Source organism: Drosophila santomea, chromosome 2R, assembly GCF_016746245.2.
Source record: "Drosophila santomea strain STO CAGO 1482 chromosome 2R, Prin_Dsan_1.1, whole genome shotgun sequence".
NCBI classification, from domain to species: Eukaryota; Metazoa; Arthropoda; class Insecta; order Diptera; family Drosophilidae; genus Drosophila; species Drosophila santomea.
The window spans coordinates 2,827,979-2,855,173 of NC_053017.2; the positions used below are offsets into that span (position 1 = coordinate 2,827,979).

Genomic DNA, 27,195 nt, shown 5'->3' on the forward strand with positions numbered 1-27,195 from the left:
CTCGCGAGGATGCGACATGAACTGGCCACCGAGATCGTGCGGTTTGACCCCACTGGAGGGGTTCTTGTGGGGTTTTTTGTAGTCGCACGTCTATGCCAACGAGCCGCAAACCACCGATGCCCTAAAAGTCAACAAACGTCACGCCATCGATCAAATACTGCCTATCAGTCATCTAAAATTTGACCTTTCGTGTGATGCGCGCCACCAATCGAAGCCTTGTCGGTCATTTGATGTCATATTCTATTCATATTGAGGTCGATGAACCTTTCAAATAAAAAGAAAAATCCGGAAATATCCTCTCCTACACGTATTTTTTTTCATTTTAAAGATCAAGCGCCCCCAATGAAAAACCCTTTATATACAAGTTAAGCGAGCTTGTTTCTCGCAGTGTATCGGCGACTTTCGTAGCCGCATAGCTCACCTAGTGATGATGAACAGCATTTCAATGTTCTCGCAGTGTATCGGCGACTCTCGTAGCCGCATAGCTCACCTAGTGATGATGAACAGCATTTCAATGTTCGTCGACAAACATTGAAATGCGTTTCGCGATGACGCGAAGTCAGCGTTTTGGGAATTAAATTAAATGAGTGCAATTAAAGTGAATGGCCGTCGAGTGGCTCAATGGGGAGAGCGTGTGTGAGAATGACGATCGATAGGGGAGGGGGAAAGGCACTTGAAGATTGAATAGGGTTCATAACTCCTTCTCCCTCAAGATCAGCGTCACGCAGATTATAGGGTTTTGGGTGTCCGGCCTGCGTCTAACATCTCCGGGCCTGGGGTGTTTGTCACTACAGGGACACCCTTGGTCGATGTCAGCTTCCTCCATATTGCGTAGAGAGCCACTCCAACAACCTCCAGAAGGAAGGAGAAAGACACCCTCTCGGACATCCCAGAGATCCTCTTCAGGTTCTCCAAGTTGAAGTCGTTTACATAGTAGAGTGAGGGCGCGTACCTGGTGGCGGTGACTGTAGTTAGTATCGCTGGCATAACCATGAGATGGCTCGTCGAGTAGCTAGTGTAGGTTCTCTCAGCCACACTAATCGTCACATTCGTGAACTGGACTATGTAGGTTCCGGATAAGTTGTGAGTTCGGGGTCCAGCTTCCAAGGTTCCGTTGAAGTTGGACAGGAACATAGTGCCGTCCTCGACCAGTTCTATGCGAGCCTCGTTGTTCCTGAGGAATTCGCATCTAGCCTGACCACCCTTGAGTAGCTTGGGGATGCAGCCGTTTTCATCCATCTTTAGTAGACTCTTTTCCGGGCAGACTGTTGTGTTGCCTATGGAGAGGCAATCGTCCACTTTGGCATAGGTTTCCTCGGAGTTTACGGTGACCTTGTCATGTTTGACTATGACTTGTTTTCCTTCTAGGGTAGCAGGAAGGAGAAGGAGCAGGCGGTAGTCCTTGGGGGCAACCTTAGGCATGGCCAGAATGTATAGAAGCGCCGTTTTATTAGTTAACACGGACGGGCGGGAAAACTCCAGTGCTTTAACTGCATTCTGGTACGGTAGGTTCCTGACTTCAGTCAAGATCGATTGCACCCCCTCGTGGTCCAGCAAGCGGGCGTTGACATTCCCTGTCTTAGCCAACTGGCACGCTTGAGTCAGCTCGCCGACCTGACTATCGATGATCAAGGCCTTGTGCAGTAAGGTCGTAGCCGCGTGTAAGTCCCCGTCGATGGCACTGACCCTTGCAGTAACCTCGTTCAGTTGCCTCAGGGACTCGTGCGAGGCATCAAACAGTCCAGCGTTTATACGTACTTGTTGGTCGTCTGATTCCACCACGCTTTCTTGGGCATGAAGAATGGCGTCCCACTCCGATGCATCCGGTGAGCCCGCAATCCACTTCCAGGCGGACCCAATCCAGTCTAGTGATCGACGTCCACGCTGCGTACCCATCAGTCTCGACAGGCCTTCCTGCGACTCCTCCAAGTAGTGCGCCACCAGTGCTGCAATCCTGGGATCTGTTAGCTGCACTGCCTCGCGTTGAGCCTCCTGTATCAGCGGCTCGAGCCTTCCCAAGTCGATTACGTGTGCCATTTTGAAATGGCCGTTGACACGCCAGACGGTGCCCTCCTGAAGTGGGACGAGCGGAGCCTTATATTTAAAGATATCCGCGGCTCCCGCCATTTGAGCGACAACGATACTTGCAATATTGGTTGGAAAGAGTAATCTTATGAGTAATATTTCTTTTTATAGTGTTGCTTAAATTAACTAAGCGGTGAGGGGTTAAATGTGTAAGTGTTAGAGAAAATCCAATGGTGTGGTAAGAGATGTTTTTTATACCCGTTACTCGTAGAGTAAAAGGGTATACTAGATTCGTTGAAAAGTATGTAACAGGCAGAAGGAAGCGTTTCCGACCATATAAAGTATATATATTCTTGATCAGGATCAATAGTCGAGTCGATTTGGCCATGTCCGTCTGTCCGTCCGTCTGTCCGTCCGTATGAACGTCGAGATCTCAGGAACTACAAAAGTTGAGATTAAGCATACAGACTCCAGAGACATAGAAGCAGCGCAAGTTTGTCGATTCATGTTGCCACGCCCACTCTAACGCCCACAAACCGCCCAAAGCTGCCACGCCCACACTTTTGAAAAATGTTTTGATATTTTTTCATTTTTGTATTAGTCTTGTAAATTTCTATCGATTTGCCAAAAAACTTTATGTCACGCCCACTCTAACGCCCACAAACCGCCAAAAACTGTCAGTGTTGAAGACCTCCTTCGCACTTTCACTAGCTGAGTAACGGGTATCAGATAGTCGGGGAACTCGACTATAGCGTTCTCTCTTGTTTTATTTTTTGTTATATCTTTTTTTTTTTTATATTTTTGTTAGATGTTTTTTTTTATATTATTTTTGTTTGATGTTTTTTTATACTTTTTTGTTATTTTTTCGTGTATAATTAGGGTGTGTGTTTTTCGTGTATGGGAGCGTGTGAAACGCACAAAAACGATCTGGTGACACTTAGTTCCTTAAATCTGACTTATGGAAAATCTTCCCTGCCTTGGTCTTTATTGTCACGTTTCTGTCTTCGGCAATCTGTTCAGCTTTAAAACGTTGCTTCTCTTTTTTTTTAATCGGTTTATTGGCCACAAATATTTTGTCGCCCTCGTTGTAGAATATAGGCTCGGACCTCGTTTTATTATGGGCGCATTTGCCAATTCTTGACGGTATTCGATTAGACCCCTGACGTCCTCGAGGACCTTAGTTCTGAAATTAGTCAGGACCTGGTAGTTGATCCTAGCTGTGCGATCAAAAAACAGGTCCGCTGGCTTATTATTATTAATTGAGTGGATAGAATTATTGTATCTATCCACCGCAATAGCAACCAACTCGTTTAATTTGAATCCAGGATGTTCGATCTTTAAATGGCGGTAAATCTCAAGAAAGGTAGAATGAAACCTCTCGATTTGGCCATTAACTTCACTTCTCTGGGTCGGGATGTTGTTCAGTCCGACGCCCAATGTACGCAGATAATTCAAGACCGTCGGGCACAGAAGACCTCTCTCATTGTCAGAGACCAATAACCTTGGAACGGTAAAATAGTGAAGCACCTCAACTAGTTTTTCCCGTAGATGAATCGAGGATTTTGATTCGAGAGGGAAGAGCTTGGCAAACTTGGTGAATTTGTCGATGCAGCCCAAGTAGATTTTCTTTTCCAAGGTGAAAATATCGACGTGGAGAATATTTTGGGATTGGCGTCGGTTGGAGAAATGGTTTATTGGGGTGCCTCTCGTACTTGAAGATCTTACAACACTCGCACGACGAGAGTTACTTGCGGATGATGCTAGCCATCCGGGGGAAATAATATTACTCCAGAAGCTGCAAGCTTACCTCTTTGGCACCCCTATGAGCTCTGCGATGCTCTTGTTCAATGACTTCGCAGATCTCCTCGGGATCAGACAAGTCTGTCGCCATCCTCTGCGTTATTCGAATTTTGAACACAGCAAAATTCTCTAAGCAAAGGCGCTGGAATGATGACAGGTAAGTTTCCGGGATTTTAAGGTATTTTCTCAGGGTAGCGACTAACTCAAATAAAAGGCCAGTACCAACGGGAATAAGGTGGCGTTCAAAGCCCCAGTGGGGTTGTTCACGCAAATACTCTGCGCGCTCGGGGTCAAAAACCAGTTGATTCCGATAAACGTTGATAGGTACTTTCACGTGAGGTAGCAGGTGGGATGTGTCTTCGTCCGCGCTTTGAACGGGGGAGTCCCCTTCAGTAGCCGATGCAGTGTCCGAACGGCACTCATCGAGGTAATGGTTCATCGGAACTATACGGGACAAGGCGTCGGCAACGACATTAGATTTATCGGGCTTGTAAATGAGTACGCAATTGTACTCCTCAATTCAATACAGCTCCCAGAGCATAGTAAGACGCATCTGTGGTCAAATGGAATGGCTTGCTGAAGTCTGGGAAGGCGAGCACTTCTGAAGAGGATAAAGTTGTTTTGAGGTCGTCAAAAGCCTGTAAGGCCGTGTCATCGAGCTCGACCGGGACTTTTTTAGATTGGTTCGCCTTAACGCGAGCGGATTCCCCGCGGGTCAAATTGGTCAGAGGTTTGGCGATTTTTGCATAATCGCGAATAAACTTCCTACAGTAGGATGTCATCCCAAGAAGCTTTTCAGTTCCTTGATATTTTAAGGCATTCAAAGACCAGGCAAAGGTTTTCCCAGTGGCTTTCATAGTCGTTACTAAAGACGATGATGTCATCGATATATACGTAACAAATTTTGCCAGATGTGTTCCCGAAGGACATCATCGATCATGCGTTGGAAGATAGCCGGGGCGTTTTTCAGGCCGAAGGGAGGGCGGAGGAACTCATATTTCCCGTTAAAAGTGGAAAATGCCGTTTTCACGAGGAAGGCGGAGGAACTCATATTTCTCGTTAAAACAGGAAAATGCCGTTTTCACGATGTCGGATGGTTTTATGTGTATTTGGTGGAACCCCGAAGTAAGGTCAAGTGTTGTAACATTTTTGGCTCCGCCGAGGCTAGCCAGCGTGGAGTTTATGTCCGGGATCGGGTAGGTTTCGGCAATTGTGACCGCGTTCAATCGTTTGAAATCGATGACTAACCGCCATTGCTTTTCGCCATCCGGTTTCGCCTTTTTTGGTACTATCCACACCGGAGAGTTATACGGACTTTTGGACGGACGTATAATACCCTCACTCAGGAGTTCTCTGATTTGTCTATCCACTTCAGACCTCAAGTTCGCTGGGTAGGGGTAGCTTTTCGTGTAAATTGGGTCTGAAGTATTTGAGCGGATTTCTGCCTTTACACAAGTATCGACAGCCTCGCCCGGTGACAAGGGGTCGAAGAGATGCGAGTACTCATCGATTAGGGCCTTTTAGGTTTGTTTTACCTCGTCCGGATGTGTTGGGTCTATCAAAGCATTGACGTTGGGGGACCTTTTAGCAAGAAGAGTAATCTTTATCCCAAGGGATATAACTAAGCAGTTGTTCTTCCTGTCTACTAAGGCCTTTAAATCTTTGAGTGTGTCGTCCCCTATGATATTATTGAAGGTATTCAGTCCGGGGAGGACAAAGAAGGTAAGGGTCAAGTAGTTTCCTAATTTTTTGAAAAACTTTCCGGCTACGCAGTGCGTTATTCTGACCGAGCCCGTAGCCGATTGGAATTGTAACTTAGCCCCATCTTTCCCTTCGTATTCTAAGTATGGGGCGCTGGAGAGGCCTCGGTCATAAAATTTGGGCCCTCAGCTCCCATCTCAGGATCGTCCCTTTCTTCCATAGCCTCCTGGTGAGGCATCCCAACGTTCTCAGTACCGAGGTTATCGTAGTAAGAGTCAGTTGGAAGGACCTCGCTACGCTCAACAGGGATTGTCATCGAGGTCGGGTATGGGTATGTTGCCCTTTGGAACGGATTCTGGTATTCGGATGATGTTCGTTTTATTCCAGAACCCTCGCTCTGGGGGGACCTATAATCTGAACGGAGGGATTGGCCCGACCGATTCGACTCCATTTCAATGGCTGGTCTCGGGCCCTCGAAGCGATTATTATTAGGCTTCTTGTAAGTCTTTCGGTCTATGCATGACCAATAGCCTGGATGCGTCGTTACCGACTCCTCGAATGAAGACGTCAAGGGCCTTGTCCCTAGAATGCTCGGACAGGGCCCTGACCACTTCCATCGGGTGTCCCATGGCTTTCAATCCGTTGAGGATAAGAGAGAGGTGCATATTCACCAAAATAGTATTCGTCTAAGGTTTTGTTTACCTGGCTCAACTGGCCAAGCTGGTATTCTAGCGTTCGCACATCACGCTTATCTGCGTAATGTACCGCCAATACTCTTTTTATTTCCGACCAGTCGTCGTCCAAAACCCCATAAGGGTCGAGAGCTTCTTCGGCTTCGCCTCTTATTTTTTGACTGATGTGGCAAACTATGTCACGAAACAATGGTTTCCCTCTGATGACCTCATAGTCATTTAGGATCGCCTGAGCCCGGTTGACCCAGGAGACGTATCTCTCAGGCTGACCCTCAAACGTTTGTAATTCATTTACACAATCGGGAAGCGTGAAAGCTTCCCTTAGCTCAAATTCGTTGCGCGCACGCTTCAAGGGCACAGGGGGGGATAACTATTGGATTACGAGCTTTATTTTCCGATTCCAGAGCGCTAATCCTATTGTTCACTTTTTTGATATCATCCTTAAGCCCGGTCATTTGGGCAAGGAGTGCATTAACGCGTCTCCTTAGTTTCCTCTATTTTTTATTAACACAAATAAAATAGAAGCAACGAGAGTATATTAAATCGGACAGAATAGGACAGAAAAACAAATAGACAATAGAGATCTTCTAAGGTTTTCAATTTTTCAAAAATATATTTTTATTTTTTTTATAAAAAGGGCACAGAAAGTAAATGTGGCTTCACTCACCCTTGACAATTTGTGTTGCTCCTTGTGTGTTTGTTGTGTGTTTGCGTTTGTATATTGCGTATTCTTAGTGGTATCTAGTGGGAAGAAAAAGAATCTCTTATAGTTTGAGGCAAGACAATGTTTTTTTGAGGATTTTCTCGTTCGTTATCTTTTTACTTTTAATTTGATCTTTGACGACAGTGACGGTCGAGTTTTGTGTTGGTTGAACCTAGCACTGTGGTCAGTATTTTTGCTTTTTGGCATTAGCTTACTGGGGTACGGTTGCCACACAATCAGATCAGCAAATTGCCACACGCCTTAATCTCACATTTCCAAATTTTTTTGATCGTTTTATTTAAATATTCATTTCCACTATGAGCCTTGCACTCGCGAATGGGCTACAGGGGCTGTAGACGAATCGCCGCAGTGGGTTGCTTCATAGGGCCCTTTTTTTTATTTTTCAGAGTAGATACTTTGCGACCGCGTAAAATGTACCCGCTCCTGAACGGAGGCGGCACTAACGCTGCGGCGGGTGATCTTTCTCTTTCGTTATACGCGACTTTCTGCGCACGTGCAGAATGTTGTTCTCGCTACAGGTTGTAGCGGCATTCTCACCGCGGCGGGTGGTCGTTTTTTCTTTTTTTTTTATAGTTTCCCTATCACATCACTGCCATTTTTGTCACTTGTTGTTACTATTATTTTTTGTTTTACCACTTTTTGTGGTTCACTTTTTCCTTTTTTTCTTATTTTTCATTTTTATAATTTTATTATATTTGTTTAATAACCAGAATTCTGACTGTTCGGGCGCCAGTTAAGCGAGCTTGTTTCTCGCAGTGTATCGGCGACTCTCGTAGCCGCATAGCTCACCAGCATTTCAATGTTTGTCGACGATAAACCCTCGGTTCGGTTCCCCCAGTATTGAGAAGAGTGCGGCAGTTATCAAACGTTATAATTTTAATTCATTAAAGAACTTAGTTACAGATTAAAAGTTGAATGATTCAGATTTGAATTGAGTTAGCGGAGTTATTCCACTGGCAACGGGCGTTCGTCAAAGACTGCTCATTAGAGTTGGCGCTGGTACCCATCAGGGCTCCGGCTCCCTCGCAGGGCGAGGGGCAACCCCGCGTAGCCGTTGAGTAGCGGCCGAAATGCAAGCCAAGCTATTTTGTAGCCAGCGCAGGCCGAGAGGAAACTCTGCATAGCAGTTGGGTAAGTCGGCGGTCGCTTATCCAACGTCCGGCGGTTCTGCCGCCCGTAGCAACAAAGTGTCGTCTGCCGACGCTGGACATTGTAGCCGACGCAGCCTTCGAATATATCGTCTGGTTAATGGGCAAGGCGGGGGGCGAAGTCAGCGTTTTGGGAGTGCAATTAAATGAGTGCAATTAAAGTGAATGACCGTCGAGTGGCTCAATGGGGAGAGCGCGTGTGAGAATGACGATCGATAGGGGAGGGGGGAAGGCACTTGAAGATTGAAGAGGGTTCATAACTTACATATATTCTTGGTCAAGACCAATAGCCGAGTCGATCTGGCCATGTCTGTCTGTCCGTCCGTATGAACGTCGAGATCTCAGGAACTACAAAAGCTAGACGGTTGAGATTAAGCATACAGACTCAAGAGCGCAGCGCAAGTTTGTAAATTCATGTTGCCACGCTCACTCTCACGACCACAAACCGCCCAAAACTACCACGCCCATACTTTTTTTTTTTTTTTTTTGACGCGAGTCCCGCGGCTACACCTCCCGCCCAACCGACCGAGGGGCGCTGCCGTGTATCGTACGGCTCGAATAGCGGGAAGATAGACACAATATAGAAGACAGTAAAGGACGAGGAAATATATGTATATAGTAGTAAGATCTAAGAATTCGTTAAGTATGTTAGTATTGATCTCTTTAAAAACGGCAGAGAGTCAGAATTAAAGATAATAGGATACAATCTATTATAGTCAGAACATAATACTCTGTAGGGATCATGCAACTCATAATTAGATCTACAATGATTTAAAATTAGAGGTACGTAATTTCTAGTAAATCTGCTCGGAACAGTGAAGTTTAGCCGACTAACCAAGTCGGGACTATCCACTTCACCACGAATAAGGTTAAAAATAAAGACTGTTCCAAGCATCGTTCTACCGTTAGCTAAGGAGGGTAAGTAAGTTACTTGAATAAGGAGGTAATCTAAGGTTTGCATCCCAATTAAGGCGCCGTAAGGCAAAAAGTAAGAAGTTCTTTTGAACCGATTCGATGCGGTCCGAGTAAACTTCATATTGTGGACTCCAAACAGGTGATCCATACTCGAGGATCGGACGGACTAGAGAAATAAATAAGGTTTTGGTCATGTAAGGATCATCAAATTCCTTTGACCACCGTTTTATAAAACCAAGCACACCTCTGGCCTTATTGACAATAGACGAAATATGGTCTGAAAATTTAAGTTTAGGGTCCAGAAGAACACCAAGATCATCAACATGTGTTATTCTGTCCAAAGAGCACCCACTTAAAGTGTAAGTTGCGTGCATTGAGTTGGCACGATAAAAGGTCATAACTTTACACTTAGAGCCATTTAAGTTTAATACGTTATCACGGCACCAGGTTTGAAAGCAATCTAGATCGGATTGTAAGTCCAAATGGCGAGAAATGTTCTTATATTGCAAGCATAATTTTACATCATCAGCGTACATTAGTACACGCGAATGATTTATTATTAAGGGAAGGTCGTTAATAAATAAGGTAAAAAGGAGCGGACCTAGGTGGCTCCCTTGTGGGACGCTGGATGTGACTCGGAGAATACAAGAAAGAGAATTTTTAAAAAGGACCCGTTGCGTCCTGCCATTCAGATAACTTAGAATCCAATTTAGGAGATCAACAGGGAAACCTAATAAATCAAGTTTTTTTATTAAATGTGAATGATTAACAGAGTCGAATGCTTTACAAAAATCCGTATAAATGACATCAGTTTGAAGATTATTTTTGAAGCCCTGTACTACGAAGGAGGTTAGCTCCAGAAGGTTAGTAGTTGTTGATCTGCGTTTCATGAACCCATGCTGACATGGTGATATAATTGACCTACAAAGGTGCTGCAAATGAGGAGTGATAACGTTTTCAAAAAGCTTAGGGATAGCAGACAATTGGGAGATTCCTCTGTAATTGGTTGCATCCGATTTGCTGCCTTTTTTATGGCGAAAATGGCAAGAAATTTCAATTCGGCAGAACTGGGTTAAAGCCCATTTAATGGTTTTGATTTAATGCACAAGAAAATTTATAGTCGGACATCGGATGCTCGGATCTACACTACCCCTTGGAGTTAGGTTCACTTTCTGAATCTCTTTAGGTTCATCCCACATGGGTACTGGGGTCAAAATTATTGGGTCACTTTTGGCCCTGCCAATTTCCATTAATAGTTCCATAAAACGCCAAAGCTGGCCACTGTAGGCTATTGCGCATGCGCGCTGTTGGCCAATTAAACTGCACTTGAGGTTATTTGCCGATCATTCTCCTACTGCTTCTGCTGCTGCTCTCCTAGTAGTCCATCCTGCCCCTCCCAGGGTGCTCCTCGGGACAGGACGCAAACTCGGCTTGCTGGGCTAGATCCGCTGGTTGAGCCCCGATGAAATATAAGGGTTTTCCATACCGCCCTATGGCACCGGCTGTCAGTCCGCCACCTGGTTGCCTCCGTGGACGCTCTTTCCGTGACCTGGGCAACAAAAGGTTATGCATCTGTATGCAAATCAAAACTCTGTTCTGGCAGAAATGCAGCTAGCTAATTAAAAATGCATGTGCATTAAAGCTCAGCTTAAACTACGTAAAGCTTTTACTGAAATGCATCGACGTTATTCCCGTCGCGTAAAGCCAGGCTCAGAGTGTCACATAATTTAGTGCATACTTCTAGGCAGAAAATGTTTATATCTTTTATGGTTTATCTAAAATTTATTTAGCGGCTCTTCAGTCGCCACTACATATACTAATGATAATACAAGCACTTATTAAAGTGTATAAGCTAAATAAATGCTATAAATGTATAAATAAATGCTTAAAGAAACGATATAATAGCAGGGCCGATGGCCTAGAAACAATTTAATTCTTAAATAATGATGTCATTAATGAACGAAAAATAATAAAGAAATCAAAGTTCTTTTTATACCCGTTACTCGTAGAGTAAAAGGGTATACTAGATTCGTTGAAAAGAATGTAACAGGCAGAAGGAAGCGTTTCCGACCATATAAAGTATATATATTCTTGATCAGGATCAATAGCCGAGTCGATCTGGCCATGTCCGTCTGTCCGTCCGTCTGTCTTTCCGTCCGTATGAACACTGAGATCTCAGGAACTACAAAAGCTAGAAAGTTGAGATTCGATTCATGTTGCCACGCCCACTCTAACGCCCACAAACCGCCCAATACTGCCACGCCCACACTTTTGAAAAATGTTTTAATATTTTTTCATTTTTGTATTGGTATTTTTAATTTCTATCGATTTCGCACTTCCAATAGCTGAGTAACGGGTGTCAGATAGTCGGGGAACTCGACTATAGCGTTCTCTCTTGTAAATACTTAAAAATGTTTCAAATTTATGTATTGGCAAAACTTAAGAGCCATCTTAAATGAAATAAAAGAAAAATTTAACAGGTCATATAAATGTTTGTCCCAGAATAGGACAATTCAAAAACAATCTGCCAATAAGCATACAACCATTCTGGTAGAATCCTTTAATCAGGCAAGATCCCATATACATACATAACCAAAGAGGGAAACTAGACAAAAAGCAGTGGGCAACACTGTCCAAATTTTTGATTAGACTAAGGAATAACCTTATAAATATAAAATAAAGGTATGATTTAAACATATCGATACCAACTACTCTAAATTCCCCTTTGACACTAAATGAGGAAACAACAGATTCGATGAACGATTCTGACTCTGAACTAGAAATCAAAGAAGAAGACTTGAACGATCTGACAATACCAGCAATATTGCAATTGCCGGAATATTGAGAGATTATAGAAGATCAGGACATAGAATTAAGCAAAATGACGGACTGTTCAGCCGCCATCAGGGCCTACATAAGGAAAGTGTCGAGCGCAGTACCAGAGTTTGATGGACAAAAGATTCATCTTCAGCGGTTCATTATGGCCATCAAATTAGTAGACCTTGCAAAAGGATAATTTGAGGACATTGCAGTCCAAGTTATAAAATCAAAATTGATAGGCACTACTCTGAACCTGGTACTGAGCGAAACTACAATTGAAGCAATAATAAAAAAATTGCAAACTTCAATTCTTGGGGAAACATCCCAAAACATCAAAGCAAAACTATTCACAGTACAACAAAAAGGCAAAACAGCTACACAGTTTACAACAGAAATTGATAATTTACGTAAGCTCTTAGAAGCCTCGTATATCGATGAAGGTATACCAAGTGAGCATGCCAATAGATTGAGTACTAGAGACGCCATAGATGGTATGATTAAAAAGACCGAACACGAAAGTGTGAAAACTGTGCTAGAATCAGGTACATGCACAACTATGGATGCTGCCATAGGCAATGTGAAATGTGAATCATGTAATGTATTCGAAGAGAGGTTACTCCAGCAGAGGCCAAGGTTATAGAGGTAATGGTCGCGGCAACTACGGCAATAACGGCAACCAAAATAATGGTAATAATTATAGAGGACGTGGTAACTCAATTAGAGGAAGCCGATACAATTACAATAACAATGATAACGGTAGTGTGAGAGTAACCCAAAATAATTCGGGAAACTCGCAACAACCCTCAGATACACAGCAATAAATAAAGCTCATTTACATTCAATCAATCTAAGTATAAATATATTCATTGCATTTGACCATGTGGCAACAGGAAAAAGATTAATTTTCTTAGTTGACACAGGTGCAGATATTTCCATACTAAAATAAAAGAAGCCGACTACTTCAATAATATACAAGATGATGGTATATTCAAGGCATAAGCCAAGAGATTATTCAATCTAAGGGCTTAACCTCAATAGAGCTACAAACAGATAAATACATAATCCCTCACAATTTTCATATTGTTAATCAACAATTGCCCATACCATGTGATGGAATAATTGGCATTGATTTTATAAAAAAATTTAACTGCCAATTAGACTTCAAACCAAAAGAAGATTGGTTTATAATTAGACCCAATAATTTAAAATTTCCGATTTATGTTCCAAAACAATCAACACCGGTAATAATAGAGATCACAGCGAGATCACAAGTTGTCCGAAAAATCAATATAACTTCAATTGAAGATACAAATATATTGATCCCTAACCAAGAATTAGAAACAGGTATTTATGTAGCGAATACCATTTCAACATCAAACGATGTTTATGTCCGAATATTAAATACGCATCATACTGATAAACTAGTAGATGCAAACAACTTAAAATACGAGCCATTTTCAAATTATGATGTAATTCAACCAAATAATAAGACAAGAGAACAAACTGTCATGTCTCAATTGTCGAAAAATTTCCCACTACAATTCAAAACCCAGCTGAAAAAGCTTTGTAGTAGATACACAGATATATTTGGTCAGCAAACAGAACCAATTTCGGATAATAATTTATACAAACAAAGATTGAGATTGAAAGATGATGAGCCAGTATATACTAGAAATTATAGACAAAATTTATATGAAAGTAAATTTATTTCTGATTTTTGTACATTAAAGAGTAGTAATTGAACTATATTCTGTGAAATATTGGTTGAAAAATATTAAAAATTGTCCGAATGGCCATCAATTTTTATGTCCTGAAGGTATCCCTGTCGAGTTTTTCCATTTTCTTTTAATTTTTGACCTTTTTACAAGACGTGAAAGTGAAAATACCGATTTTTGGCCAAAATTCATGACTATTGTTGTTAATAATAAAAAAATTAAAATCAAAAACGAAAAAATCTCGACAGGGTTACCTCATAATATATGTAAGGGAATACTGTAAAAAATTTGAGAACGATCGGTTGAATAGATTTTGAGATACAGAGTGCACCCACTCAAAAAACATCGATTTGAGAAAAACGCGTTTAAAGTTTTTCGTAGCGAAGAGACCCTGATAAAACTTAGTAAGCTATTTATTTTTTATTTTACTCACATAGAATCATCAATGCCGGGACCATAGAGTATAGACAAAGACATTATAATAACAAGATGCGTAACGCCATACGATTTTTTTGCACACGATTTTTTCGTTGTGGCTTTTCAAGTGGCTCCAGGCTCTCTCGAAATTTTGTTCAAAAGCCAGAGAGCGGAGAGCTCTAGAGGCACCAGCTCTCTTGTACGCATACAGCGACAGCTGACCACTGTATTGGTGCACACGTATGCACATGCATTGTAAAAATGACAAAATATGCCCTTCATTTTAAAAGTTCTTAGACTTTAAATCTATATTATTTTTTATAAATTGCCACCACTTAAAAACTCTAGTTTTGCATTGCCTTAACATAAAAATTATTTAAATTCAACATAGAAATAATAATAGCACAATCTATGTACATAATAATGCATAATAATTTTCAAATATGATTTTATATTAGAATAGTTTTCATTAGAGTATTCAGCGTGCGACGTGTGAAAAATATAAGAAGACAATGATTCCTCGGTGCTTATGTGCGCACTTCGTGCATCAAGAAATCAATTTTGCAATGAACAGCTTCCAAATTTTTATTTATTTTATAAATAATATTTTACTTTATGAATTATTTTTATGAAATATTTATTTTTTAAATGTAATTTCTTTTTTTTTGAAAATTCTTTGTTTTAAATTACAGTATTTTTTAAAATTTACTTTGTATATGTTTTTATTATTTATTATAGTTATTTAGTCAAATTACTGGTATAAAAATTACAAATTTTCAATATTTAAAATGCAAATAAGATTCAGATAAATTATTTTTTTTTTATTTTGTTTTGATGTTTTTAAAAAAGCGCGCAATTATGGGTGGGAAGAAAAGCGCGCCAATTTTTTTGTTTTTCCTTTTAATACGTTTTCTTTTTCTCTTAATACGTTTGCATTTAACAGCTCCGTCAGAGCTTTTTATACATGAGAAAAACTACTCGACAGAATCGTACTTCGGAAAACTAAAGGCACCATCTGATCTATTTTTTAATATTTGTAAAATACACATTAAAGTTTTTGAAAATATTTTTAAAAATAATAAAAACAAATGTGTATACAAAAAATTATTGTAGACCAATGCATTAAGTGCACAAATGAGAGTAGTGATTTCTCATTATGGTTTCATGTAGAAAATGAATGTTATGAGCATAAAATAGATCTTTTAAAAAAACTTATAAAAGTTTTGCTTTTTAAGCATTGCAAGTGGACTGTTATTGCTAATAGACAAAAAAGTCAAGCTAAACTCAGCATTTTATCTCATAAGTGAAAAAAATATAAACATTCAAATAATTGACGACTTTAAAAATTAAATTATATAATTAAAAAAAGAGGCGATATATAATAAAAAGCAATAGTTAGAAAACTAGCTTAGTTGGGGAACATGGAAATGTTTTAATGTTGAACATTTAAACATTTCAAGTCGACTCGAAGGTCATATAAATATAAGACCCCATTACAATTGTAATGGCCTCCCCGTGGTGTTCCCTGGGTACCGATTATAAGATATATTACATATTATTAATTAACAATATAAATATAAATATGTGAACGGTAGCTAATTCGAGCGGCGCTTTTATCAAACGAATATTAAAAAAAATTCTTTCAAACCATAATAGTTACGAATCGAAATTGACCAAAACATTAATCAAATTTGTTTCTTAGATCAAAATTGATTTCGGCCCGAAAATCGTCTTCTAGCACAAGCACGCACACATACACACTATCTCCTTTATTGTTTTTACTCACACAAGCAAGTCAATTCTATTTTTAGATTTTTACGCTCTCAATTTTTGGCGAGCGAAAAGAGAGCAATTTCGGCCGTCACCAAAAAAGTGGCTGCATAGTGCAAAACCAATGTATGGCCGTTACGCATCTTGTTATTATAATGTCTTTGGTATAGAACTTTCGTCAAGAATGTCCAAAGCATCTTTTTGATCAAGTCTGCGGCGAATTCTATCATTTTTAGCGGTTTCAGCTGCTCGCTCATCTGCTCTGTTCATTTGAATATCGTCGGTTAGAAGCGCCCATCCATGGCAACTTGGACCAGTACTGATTCGCATCTCTTCTAGGAAGGTTAAATAAGCTTTACAGCCTTCATTGAAAACACAAGCAGCCACTGAAGATGCAAATTCGACGATAATTGCTGAACCACTCTCAACTTTCGGCGCAATCTTCCAAATAAGCTGGTTCAAACTCTCATTATTATTTTGTGTGAATCCGCCAATACATCGCTCTAGGAGAGCATCTTTGCTTAAATCTTCATAAATTGGCTTGATTCCTTGTAAAACATCAGTTGGTAGACCAGAATATGAGTGTTTGAAGTTATTCAGCTTGTTTGAAGCTGCAGCTTTCTGCCATTCACACCATGAGTCTTCTCCGCTAGGGCAGTTTTCGTGTTGTGGTTTTGCATCGGTTGAGGCATAATGATAGTAAGCAGCCCAAATGGCTTTTTTCATTTCTTCTACAGAATTAGAATTGAAACGAATTGCACGACCATAGTACTGGGTGAGCTTATCAATCATTTTTGCAGTCAGCTTCCCTTTACCTGAGAGAGTTTTTTTTTGCATTTTTTTCCCAGTTTTGGTTTCATTATCAGTCACAGTTTTTTTGACTAAATCACGCAAACGAGTTCCCATCCTTTTTTGGACGTGTCCAACACATTCTTTTTTATTGATTTGAAAATTTTCTCCATAAGGTTCAGCATTGATAACACTATATGTTTTCGAGTCACCATTTTGCGAACACAAAATATCACAACGAAATAGAGTAAGAAAATACAACACGACTGTTACACTCCGCGTGTGCTTCGAAAATGAAGCAACACCAGGTACCGTTACAACGACTTTGTCTAAGACCTTTCTGTAAACTGCTTAGGGACAATAACAAAACAGATTGAGAAACAGCTGTCTTCCAGCTGAGCGGTTACAGCTCAGGTAGTCGTTCGAGACCCGCCTACTTCCAAAGCTATATCTTTGTGAGTTTTGCTCCGATTGACTTCCTATTTACAGACAACAATCTTGAGTTACTATACTTTCATAATATGCAATATAATAAGATCACTTTTTTTGAACCCTCAAAACCCTACCCCCCCTTAAAAGAATGATGACAATTGCATTTTCTGGCCTTGAGCCAACGCAAGCATTTTTCTATATGGATGATTTGATAGTGATAGGTTGTTCCGAAAAGCATATGATTAAAAACTTATCAGATGTTTTTAACAAATGCAGGAAGTACCATCTAAGACTACATCCAGAGAAATGTTCATTCTTTATGCGTGAAGTTACCTTTTTGGGAAATAAATGCACAGATAGAGGAATACTGCCAGATGTCGTCAAAAATTACCCAGTACCCCATGATGCAGATAGCGCAAGGCGTTTCATTGCATTTTGTAACTATTATAGAAGATTCATTAAAAACTTCGCCGACTATTCACGGCACATAACTAGATTATGTAAAAAGAATGTTCCTTTTGAATGGACAGAAGACTGTCAAAAATCATTTGTATACTTAAAAACAAAACTGATGGAACCTACTCTCTTACAATACCCAGATTTTAGTAAAGAATTTTGTATCACAACAGATGCTAGCAAAATGGCATGTGGCGCAGTTTTATCTCAAAACCACAATGGCCACCAACTTCCAGTTGCATACGCATCTAGATCATTTACTAAAAGTACTACTGAGCAGGAATTAGCAGCAATACATTGGGCAATCACCCACTTCAGACCCTATATTTATGGTGAACATTTTACAGTCAAAACTGATCATAGACCACTCACCTTTTTATTTTCAATGACTAATCCTGGCTCAAAATTGACTCGTATGCGACTTGAATTAGAGGAATATAATTTTACAGTAGAGTATCTTAGAGGTAAAGATAACTATGTTGCTGATGCGTTATCAAGAATAACCATCAAAGAATTAAAAAATATAACCGGAAATATTATGAAAGTCACTACGAGATTACAAAGTAGACAAAAATCCTGCGCAGGAGAAACAAACAAATCTGAATTGCATACGCAATCAACAGAAAAAGCTTCAATGCCCAACGTATACCAAGTCATCAATAACAACGAGGTACGTAAAGTAGTGACCTTGCAAGTAAAAAATATGATATGTTTCTTTAAGCATGGAAAAAAGATTACTGCAATATATGATGTCGATGATTTATATAGAAATGGAGTTCTTGATCTAGATCAATTTTTCCAAAGGCTTGAAATGCAGGCCGGTATATATAAAATCAGTCATCTCAAAATGGCACCGTGGGAAAATATCTTTGAACACGTTTCAATAGATCATTTTAAACAAAAGGGCAATAACATATTAACAAAACAAGAGAGAACGCTATAGTCGAGTTCCCCGACTATCTGATACCCGTTACTCAGCTAGTGGAAGAGAGAAGGAGAGTCTTAAACGCAGTTTTTGGCGGTTTGTAGGCGTTATAGTGGGCGTGGCACTCTACGAGTAACGGGTATAAATATAATGGTGGTGCAAACCAAAGATAAAATTAAATAATTAATTAACAGAATTTTAAGAAAACGATAGGCATGAGAAGTGGTTTGAGTGACGAACGAGCGGTCGTGGCTCGAAGGCAACCACCCGAATGTGCAGCGAACTTGTACGACAACCGCCGAGTTCGCTCAGTATGACAGCGGCCGACGCACGTTTACTCGGATGTACCATTTCGGCACATCGAACCGTCGACATTCAACGCGGTTCGATGTCGGTCGTTCGTCTGATCTCGAGCCGGTCGAAACTTGCAGACAAGTTCAGGGACGGATTAAAAAAAGCCATGGTGCCGAAGAATAGGAAATTAGGCAGGGCGCTGTAACGCACAGGGCGACTGCATGAGGACGAGTTCGGTTGATTACGAAGTTAGAGGGGACCATTCACATGTATTAGGGGGCGCACTGTAAGGCACACAGAACGGCCGCTTAGCGTAGGGATGGTTATCCGGAGTATACATTGAGAAGAGAAAATAATTAAAGAAATAAATAAAGGAAAATCGAGTGATACTGCCATTCACACGTATTAGGCGGCGCAATGTATCTTACGGGGCGGCCGCTTAGCGTAGGAATGGTTAGGCTAGGCTCAGTAAAACTAATCAAAGGAGAACACCGGGGTGCAAGACTGTCCGCATTTGGCCCCGAGGCTGTATCGCACAGCCAAGGAGTTAGCTTCAGCATGCAGGGTGTTAGGGGAAGTGGACAATATCAGGGCACTGACTGTCCGCAATTGGTTGTGAGGCTGTATCGCACAGCAAAACAGCTAGCTTCAGCATGCAAGGTAGTAAAATAAATAAAATAAGTTAATTACATAAAATAAATAGAATACAATCATAAAAAAAAATAAACAAAGAAAACGTGAATAAAATAAAAAACAAGACAGAACGCTATAGTCGAGTTCCCCGACTATCTGATACCCATTACTCAGTGAAAGTGCGAAGGAGAGTCTTCAACACTGCCAGTTTTTGGCGGTTTGTGGGCGTTAGAGTGGGCGTGGCAAAAAGTTTTTTAGGCAAATCGATAGAAATTTACAAGTCTAATACAAAAATGAAAAAATATCAAAACATTTTTCAAAAGTGTGGGCGTAGCATCTTTGGGCGGTTTGTGGGCGTTAGAGTGGGCGTGGCAGCATGATTCGACAAACTTGCGCTGCGTCTATGTCCCTGGAGTCTGTATGCTTAATCTCAACTTTCTAGCTTTTGTTGTTCCTGAGATCTCGACGTTCATACGGACAGACAGACTGACGGACGGACAGACGGACATGTTCAAATCGACTCTGCTATTGATCCTGATCAAGAATATATATACTTTATATGGTCGGAAACGCTTCCTTCTGCCTTTTACATACTTTTTAGACGAGTCTAGTATACCCTTATACTCTACGAGTAACGGGTATAATAATAGACAAAATAAAAATAAAATAAAAAATGTTTTCTTTAAAATGTATTTATTTTTTGCTTTTAAAACATTTGCATTTTCAGGGAAAACAAATGAAAAGTATTTGTCGAAATTGGATAAAAGTTGAGAAAACTGCCTCCAAAAACATTAATTTTCGAGTATAAAATCTACTATAGGGTGTTTTTTTTAGAGGTATAGAACTTTAAATTGCAATAAAACAACGATGGATTATTCGATTGACATGAATTTTATTGACATGAAAGATAATCTTGTGGCATTACATTTTAAATATGATTTCTGGCATATGACCGCCACGGCTGGCTCGGATGTAGTCCAATCTGGACGTCCAATTTGCAATGACTTTTTCCAATATTTGGCCGTATATCGGCAATAACACGGCGAATGTTGTCTTCCAAATGGTTTAGCGTTTGTGGCTTATCCGCATAGACCAATGACTTTACATAGCCCCACAAAAAGTAGTCTAGCGGTGTTAAATCACAAGATCTTGGAGGCTTATGAAAAATCGGGAACAACAGCAATCTCGTTTTGGGCCCATTCGACGAATCTACGCCTTGCTTGATGATCGTTTGGTTTCAATTCTTGCACGAGTTGGATTTTGTAAGCACGCATGACGAATTGCCAAACCAAACTGAGAATAAATCACTTGACAGCTGTTAAATCGGTCGCCATCTTGAACAGTAATGCCAACTTAAAGTTCTATACCTCTAAAAAAAACACCCGTTATTTATCACACCATATTAAATAACCACTTAATCGAAACGAACTATTTACCTAATTTCCTTTCATTAAAAAAAAAATTATGAAAATATCTCAACTGGTTCAAGAGTTATAATTTTTGTAACCCAAAAGTATCTAAGGCGCCACTGTACGTTGGCAGAAGATCACGCATAAAAGAGAAAAGAAGCAAACTTATTCTCCCTACAGCTGTGTCACTATTTCAGCGTCGTCTCTCTCACACCCGCAGTCGAATCGATTTACTTCCACGACAGGCAACGAAATCTCAAGGGATTTCGCATACAACCGTCTTCAACCGAGCGACTCCTGGATTGCTGACGTACACGGCGGAACATTGGTTTAGGACCAGCCAACTACTAGCGATTTCTTTTTGCCGCCGATGTATTTTCAGAGAGTCGAGGATGACATCAGCGACAAGGGGAACAGTTAAAAAATATCTGGTGAGTATCCGACTGCTGATGCACATGATACATAATGATGCGGGATACAATCCGGAAGAGGAATTAGATCTGATTTATGAGAACCTCCAGTGGGATTACCAACTTTTCACTAGGAGAGTTTTTGACGCTGACAACTAACTGTTGTCCATAAATCTCGTTCAAGCTGGGAAAGGCCAGGCTGTTGAGGACGATAAAGTGTTGGACGCCGAAGCAACAACGATGATCGGCGGAGTCCGTATTAGGAGCCGAAGTTATCGCTTGAATAAAGCTGATGAATGTCTGAAACCCTGTCAAGTGCTTGGAAAAACCGTTTGTTACAAGTAGGTTTATCTTTACGTTGTTGGTCTTCTTATGTTTTTTTTTATACGTTTCATTATATTAAAGTCATCGGCATAGAAGAAGAAGGTTAATTCTTTTTGGACTGTGATCGTGCAATACAGTTTATTGTATGCTATATGGAAAAGGAAAAGTCAAAAAGGGAAAAACCGAAAAACCGAAGAAGGAAAACTCTAACGGCTTACTTTCTGTTTACTCGTTGTTAACTGGGATTTTTATTTTTCTATTGATGAGAATGTTTATTATGTGTATGAGTGTTTTGGGTCTTTCTTCATCTTATTGGCTCTTCAGCTGACCTGTGGATTCGATGTGCCTTTTCGATGTCTTCTTGTCGACAGAGCAGCAGTAGTATGATGGTTTAACAGTTCTATCAAAGTGTTTGCTTTTAATGGCAAAACACCACACATCCTCGACCGTGGCCATGCATAGGTTTAGGCATGCGCATAAAAAAGACACTGCACTCCTGGGAGTCTATTTCTGATAGACTCATGACAGCCAGATTCTGATGTAGAGCTAGACATATAAACATCATACAATGCTTTGTCCCGGCGGAAGACGCCAAAGATGACACCACGGCACCGCCCTCACGGCAACTGTAACGAACTGATTTTGTTTGTCTGTTCGCTACGGAATACGTGCGTCTAGCTCAGTAGAGTTTGTGCGTTCGTTCAACCAAATTTATAGAATAACGTGATCACCCGGTTACCAGTAATAACACTCGCAGTTTCGTTCTTGGATCATTATTTGTGCTTGGACTTACAAAGAAAATCTGATTATCCGGTCTTTGTGCTGGATGGATTGTCCACCGGCCTCGTTCCGCTGTCTCGCCGCTCCTGTCGTCCTGAATGTGGCGGACCTTCGTTGTTGGGCGCTCGTCGCTTGGGCTGAGAGTTGTTGTCTTACGCAGACTCACGGCAGCTAACGGCTGTGATCCCCAAGGCAAAACGCCTGTGAAACAGCAACACGTCAACCCCTCGTCTGGTTCGGACTGGTGGCGCCTGTATCACGCCTGTTTGGATCGCACGGACACACCTAGGCGATCGCCTGGTTCAAGTTCGCGGTCTCCTACAGAGTTCTCCGGGTCTACACCACAATCCCTGCCGCTTATCCTGTGCCCTCCTTGGCTTGGCTTCGCCTGTTGGGCGCTTCTGGGCTACTCGTGCTGTGTCGTACTGGACCTCAGGTACCTGCGTCTCAATTCGGAGACCTTCTCGTCCCGAACGTCTTGACGTAGCGATCATGCTCCTTGTTGACTACAACGGCTGTAGCTCCTCTGCTGACTTCGTTCTAACGTTGTTGACTCGTACACTTGTTCTCCTCGACTGTCTGTCCCGCTTCCAGCGTTCGGCCTGTTTATATAGGCCTCCTCTAACGGTTCATCCCTTTGGTCTTCAGTCTCCAGATTCAAAGTCCACGATTTTACCGTTGGCCCGGTCCAAAGTTCGATCTGTCCCGTTATTTGCCTTTGAGCCTGCTGACTCTCCAAACTCTCTTTTCAGTAAGTCCGGAGTCTCCACCCTCTCTCTCTCCATTTCCTGAGTCTCCAAACTCTCTTCCTCTAGAGTCTCCAAACTCTCTTTATCCAGCCCAGAGTCTCCAAACTGTCTTTCTCCGGGCTTCGCACTGCCGTTACTACGCTTTGCCTTGTTGCGTAACTGGCAACGGCAAGCCCTCCTCATGCGATCACCATCCGCATTTGTGCGGAGTTTCAACTCCTCACATCTCCCCCTTTCTTCGGGAAAATTTAGAATTCGGCCTTGCAGTTACCGCGAAACACTCCTGAAATCTCGTTCCACCGCGCCGATCTCCTTTCAGTACGTTCCTCGTTTCTTTTTTTTTTAAATTTGCCGCCCATTCGAATTTCCGTGACGCTACTTCGTCCACCATTCTTCTTCCCGCATTCCGCGTTTTTCGTCTTCCCGCCATCTGGTCACACTACTAGCCGTCGATCGAACTTTTGTTGGCGCGGCGTTGCCAAGTGTTTCCATAGAGTGAACCTTCCTGTGCTGCTTTTTCCAATGTTTCTGCCCATCGATTGACACTATCGAGTGCCGATCGACCGCCTTGTGATCGAGGCGCCCCCTTCCCTAAGCTTTAATGACTATAAACAAAATTTTGGCGGTAAGTTGGAATATAAACAAAACGTTTCATCCTTGTAATCCTCGATTTTTTTCCCTGCAGAATTATTTGGCATGCCTTGCGGTACTGCTGTACCGCCCCTCCCCTTTCCTCGGGAGTATGTGGGTTCCTTGGTCCGGTGGTTGTTGAGGCAGGATTCTGGTTCGCTCGTGGTCCGTTTCCGTTGACTCTCGCCTTGGCCTGACGCTAGAACGGTTACTGGATGCGGTTGCAGAGCCTAGTCCGTTCTCAGGTGCTGACACTCCGGCAATACTCTGGTCGCTCGCGGTCCATCCATAATCCACAATTTGGTACGGTACATCGAACCTCGGAGCTAGTTTGGCCGCAAACCCTTCAGCCGCTTTAGACAAATGGTGCTCCTTGGCCCACACCACTTCACCAACCCTTGGCTTCCACTGCCTTCTCCGCAGGCTGTAATGCCTTGCTTGGTCCTGGGACACCCTCTCTAGGTTCCTCCGCACAATCTCGAAGACCTCTCTCATCTTCTCAGCGTTTCCTTCCGGTGACTCTGGTTGCCTTCCCGTACCTAGCGTTTCTCTGTCATAGAGTGCGTTAGGTAGTCTTGGCTCGCGGCCCTCTAGGGTGCGGCCAATCACGATTATGTCGTCTTGATACGCAAATGCATGCGGCGACATTTCCGGTCCAATCACCTGATCCAGGGCCCGTTGAAATGTGGCCGACGCGAAGTGTAACCCAAAAGGCATCACTTTCCATTGGAACAGCCCTTTCCCTGGAACCGTGAAGGCCATGAAGCCCCGGCTTGACTCTTCCAGCGGTATTTGCCAATACCCATCCTTTAGGTCTACACTGCTCATGAAGCGCGCCTCCCTTAGTTGGTCGAGTATGTAGTTTATCCGTGGCATCCTTTATGGATTTCGCGTTAATCTGCCTGAAGTCCACGCATAGTCTCCTTTTTCCCGTTTTCTTTACCATGACTATGGGTGAGCTGTACGGGTTCCTTGAATGCTCTGTCATCCCCCTCTCCAGCAGTCCACCTTCGCGTTGATCTCCCCTTGAATCTTTGGATTCTTGGGGTAGTATCTCTGCTTAATCGGTTTATCGTCCTTCATGGTTATCGTGTGCTCGGCTATACTCGATGTTCCGGTCATGGCGTGAAACTCCGCGAGCTCTGTTTCCAGGAATTCGTTCATGTCGTCCTCTTCGCCGTCCTTTTGGACTACTGCGACCGACAACTTCTCCTCGAGCCACCTGTTGCATCTGCCTCTGGCCGGTATTCGGATTTCATGCCCGGCGCACTTGATCTCGGCCCCGACTTGCATGAGGAAATTCCACCCCAGCACCAACGCATCCACCATCCCTGGTAATATTAGCAGGCTCATGACGAGTCGCCTGTTGCCGAACTCCACTCCTATTTCGAGATTTGCGTTGATTTCGCCGCACCTTCCATCTGCCAACCTAACCTGCCGTCGTATCCTTGTAATCGCTCCAAGAGCAGCCACCTTGTCCGCCAGCTCTTCACTTATGAAGCTTTCTGTTGCCCCGGTGTCGATCGTGGCATTGTACGTGTCCCCACCGATCGTTACCGCTGCGGACAACTGCTGCTCCTCCTCGATTAATTTTCCAGTTAGTTTGGAGAGGCGGCACCCTACGACCCCTCTCTGCGGCTGAGATCGCTGCCCATTTCCCGCTCTCTGGCAGCATTCCGTACTTCGGACTCCTATTTTTCCGCACATCCAGCAGAACAGCAGCCTCTGTTGTCGGCATCCTCTTGCCCAATGGGCGTGTCCACCGCACCTGCGACAAGCTTCTTGTGGATTGGCCACATGGGTTGGGTGTTGACCCGAGTTGCCCGCAAGAGTCGTTCCAGTGTGTCTCTCTCTCCATAAGGTTGTGTTGTGCCGCCCAGACTGACCCGGGGTATATCGTGCCCCCTGCTCCTGGGACTACGTGCCTAGCTCTCCTGAGTCCTCACATCTTCCACACGTGACTTGTGTCGCGGCAGGGGCTTTGTTGCGGCTGTACTTGTGCTCTTCCGCAAAGGCTTCCCGATCCCTGTGCAGTTCCTCGTACTCATCTGCCAGGATCATGAGGGCCTCTAGGTCGTCCACGTGGTAGGATCTCAACGCTATTCGGAGGTCTGGCGTGCAGTTCTCCTTGATGAGCTCCAGCGTTTCCTTCTTCCCATAACCAAGGGGTCTTATCAGGGTCTGCATCTCGATCATGTAGTCCTTGAATGCCTCCCTAATGCCTTGCTTCCTTTGCCTCACCTTGTCCGCGAGCTTCGTGAAGTATCCCCTGGGCAGGAAGTACGTCTGGAAACTGTCTATGAACTCGACCCAAGTCCTCCAGTGCTTGTTGTTGGCTATGTACCATTTCAGAGCGTTTCCCTGCATTAATTCCGGCATGGCTCGGGGAATCATGTTTAGGTCCAAACCGTACGTGTTTGCAGACCACTCCACCTGCTCCAGGAATTCGAGAGGCTTTCCTTCTCCGTCAAAACGAAAAGACCATTCTCTAACTTGCTTCGCCACTTTTGCGTAGTCCGGCTGGCTGGGCCTGGGTCTTTCTGTACTTGGCCTCCTTTCCCTGCTCGTCTCCCTCCGCTGACCTTCCCGCTGCATCTCCTCCATGCTCAGACTTGCGATGAGGTCTTCGCCCTCGGGGTTTATCACCTTTTCGCTTGGACCTGGTCTGTCTGGATATGCCGCTTCCAATGCTGTCCAGACTGCTGTGAGCTGTGGGTCGTTTTCCGTTTCTGCGTAGTACTCCGCTAGGGCCTTTCGCATGTCTTCTGTCCTTCCTGACAGCGATATGCGCAACATCCGTGCGAATTTTTAAGACGGTAGATCAAACTTCTACCCATACTGCTTAATTTGTGTCTACTGCCAGGAAATTTACGTTATTTGGGCGCCAGATGTAACGAACTGATTTTGTTTGTCTGCTCGCTACGGAATACGTGCGGCTAGCTCAGTAGAGTTTGTGCGTTCGTTCAACCAAATTTATAGAATAACGTGATCACCCGGTTACCAGTAATAACACTCGCAGTTTCGTTCTTGGATCATTATTTGTGCTTGGACTTACAAAGAAAATCTGATTATCCGGTCTTTGTGCTGGATGGATTGTCCACCGGCCTCGTTCCGCTGTCTCTCCGCTCCTGTCGTCCTGAATGTGGCGGACCTTCGTTGTTGGGCGCTCGTCGCTTGGGCTGAGAGTTGTTGTCTTACGCAGACTCACGGCAGCTAACGGCTGTGATCCCCAAGGCAAAACGCCTGTGAAACAGCAACACGTCAACCCCTCGTCTGGTTCGGACTGGTGGCGCCTGTATCACGCCTGTTTGGATCGCACGGACACACCTAGGCGATCGCCTGGTTCAAGTTCGCGGTCTCCTACAGAGTTCTCCGGGTCTACACCACAATCCCTGCCGCTTATCCTGTGCCCTCCTTGGCTTGGCTTCGCCTGTTGGGCGCTTCTGGGCTACTCGTGCTGTGTCGTACTGGACCTCAGGTACCTGCGTCTCAATTCGGAGACCTTCTCGTCCCGAACGTCTTGACGTAGCGATCATGCTCCTTGTTGACTACAACGGCTGTAGCTCCTCTGCTGACTTCGTTCTAACGTTGTTGACTCGTACACCAAGTGGGAATATCAGGATACCCTCTACAGCCC

At 42.9% G+C, this 27,195-nt stretch overlaps 2 protein-coding genes across 3 annotated transcripts in view; one reads left to right on the plus strand and one right to left on the minus strand.

Moving 5' to 3' along the window:
* The window catches only part of LOC120445266, a 53,763-nt gene that overhangs the window by 13,702 nt on the left and 12,866 nt on the right, over positions 1–27,195 (minus strand). The window lies entirely within an intron of this gene.
* The window catches only part of LOC120445269, a 56,187-nt gene continuing 45,050 nt past the window's right edge, over positions 16,059–27,195 (plus strand). The window contains exons 1-3 of the mRNA XM_039625567.1: positions 16,059–16,426; positions 17,836–18,074; positions 20,863–21,096. Of these exons, the coding sequence (XP_039481501.1) occupies positions 17,943–18,074; positions 20,863–21,096 (366 nt within the window). The 5' untranslated portion in view covers positions 16,059–16,426; positions 17,836–17,942. The remainder of the gene's footprint in view (positions 16,427–17,835; positions 18,075–20,862; positions 21,097–27,195) is intronic.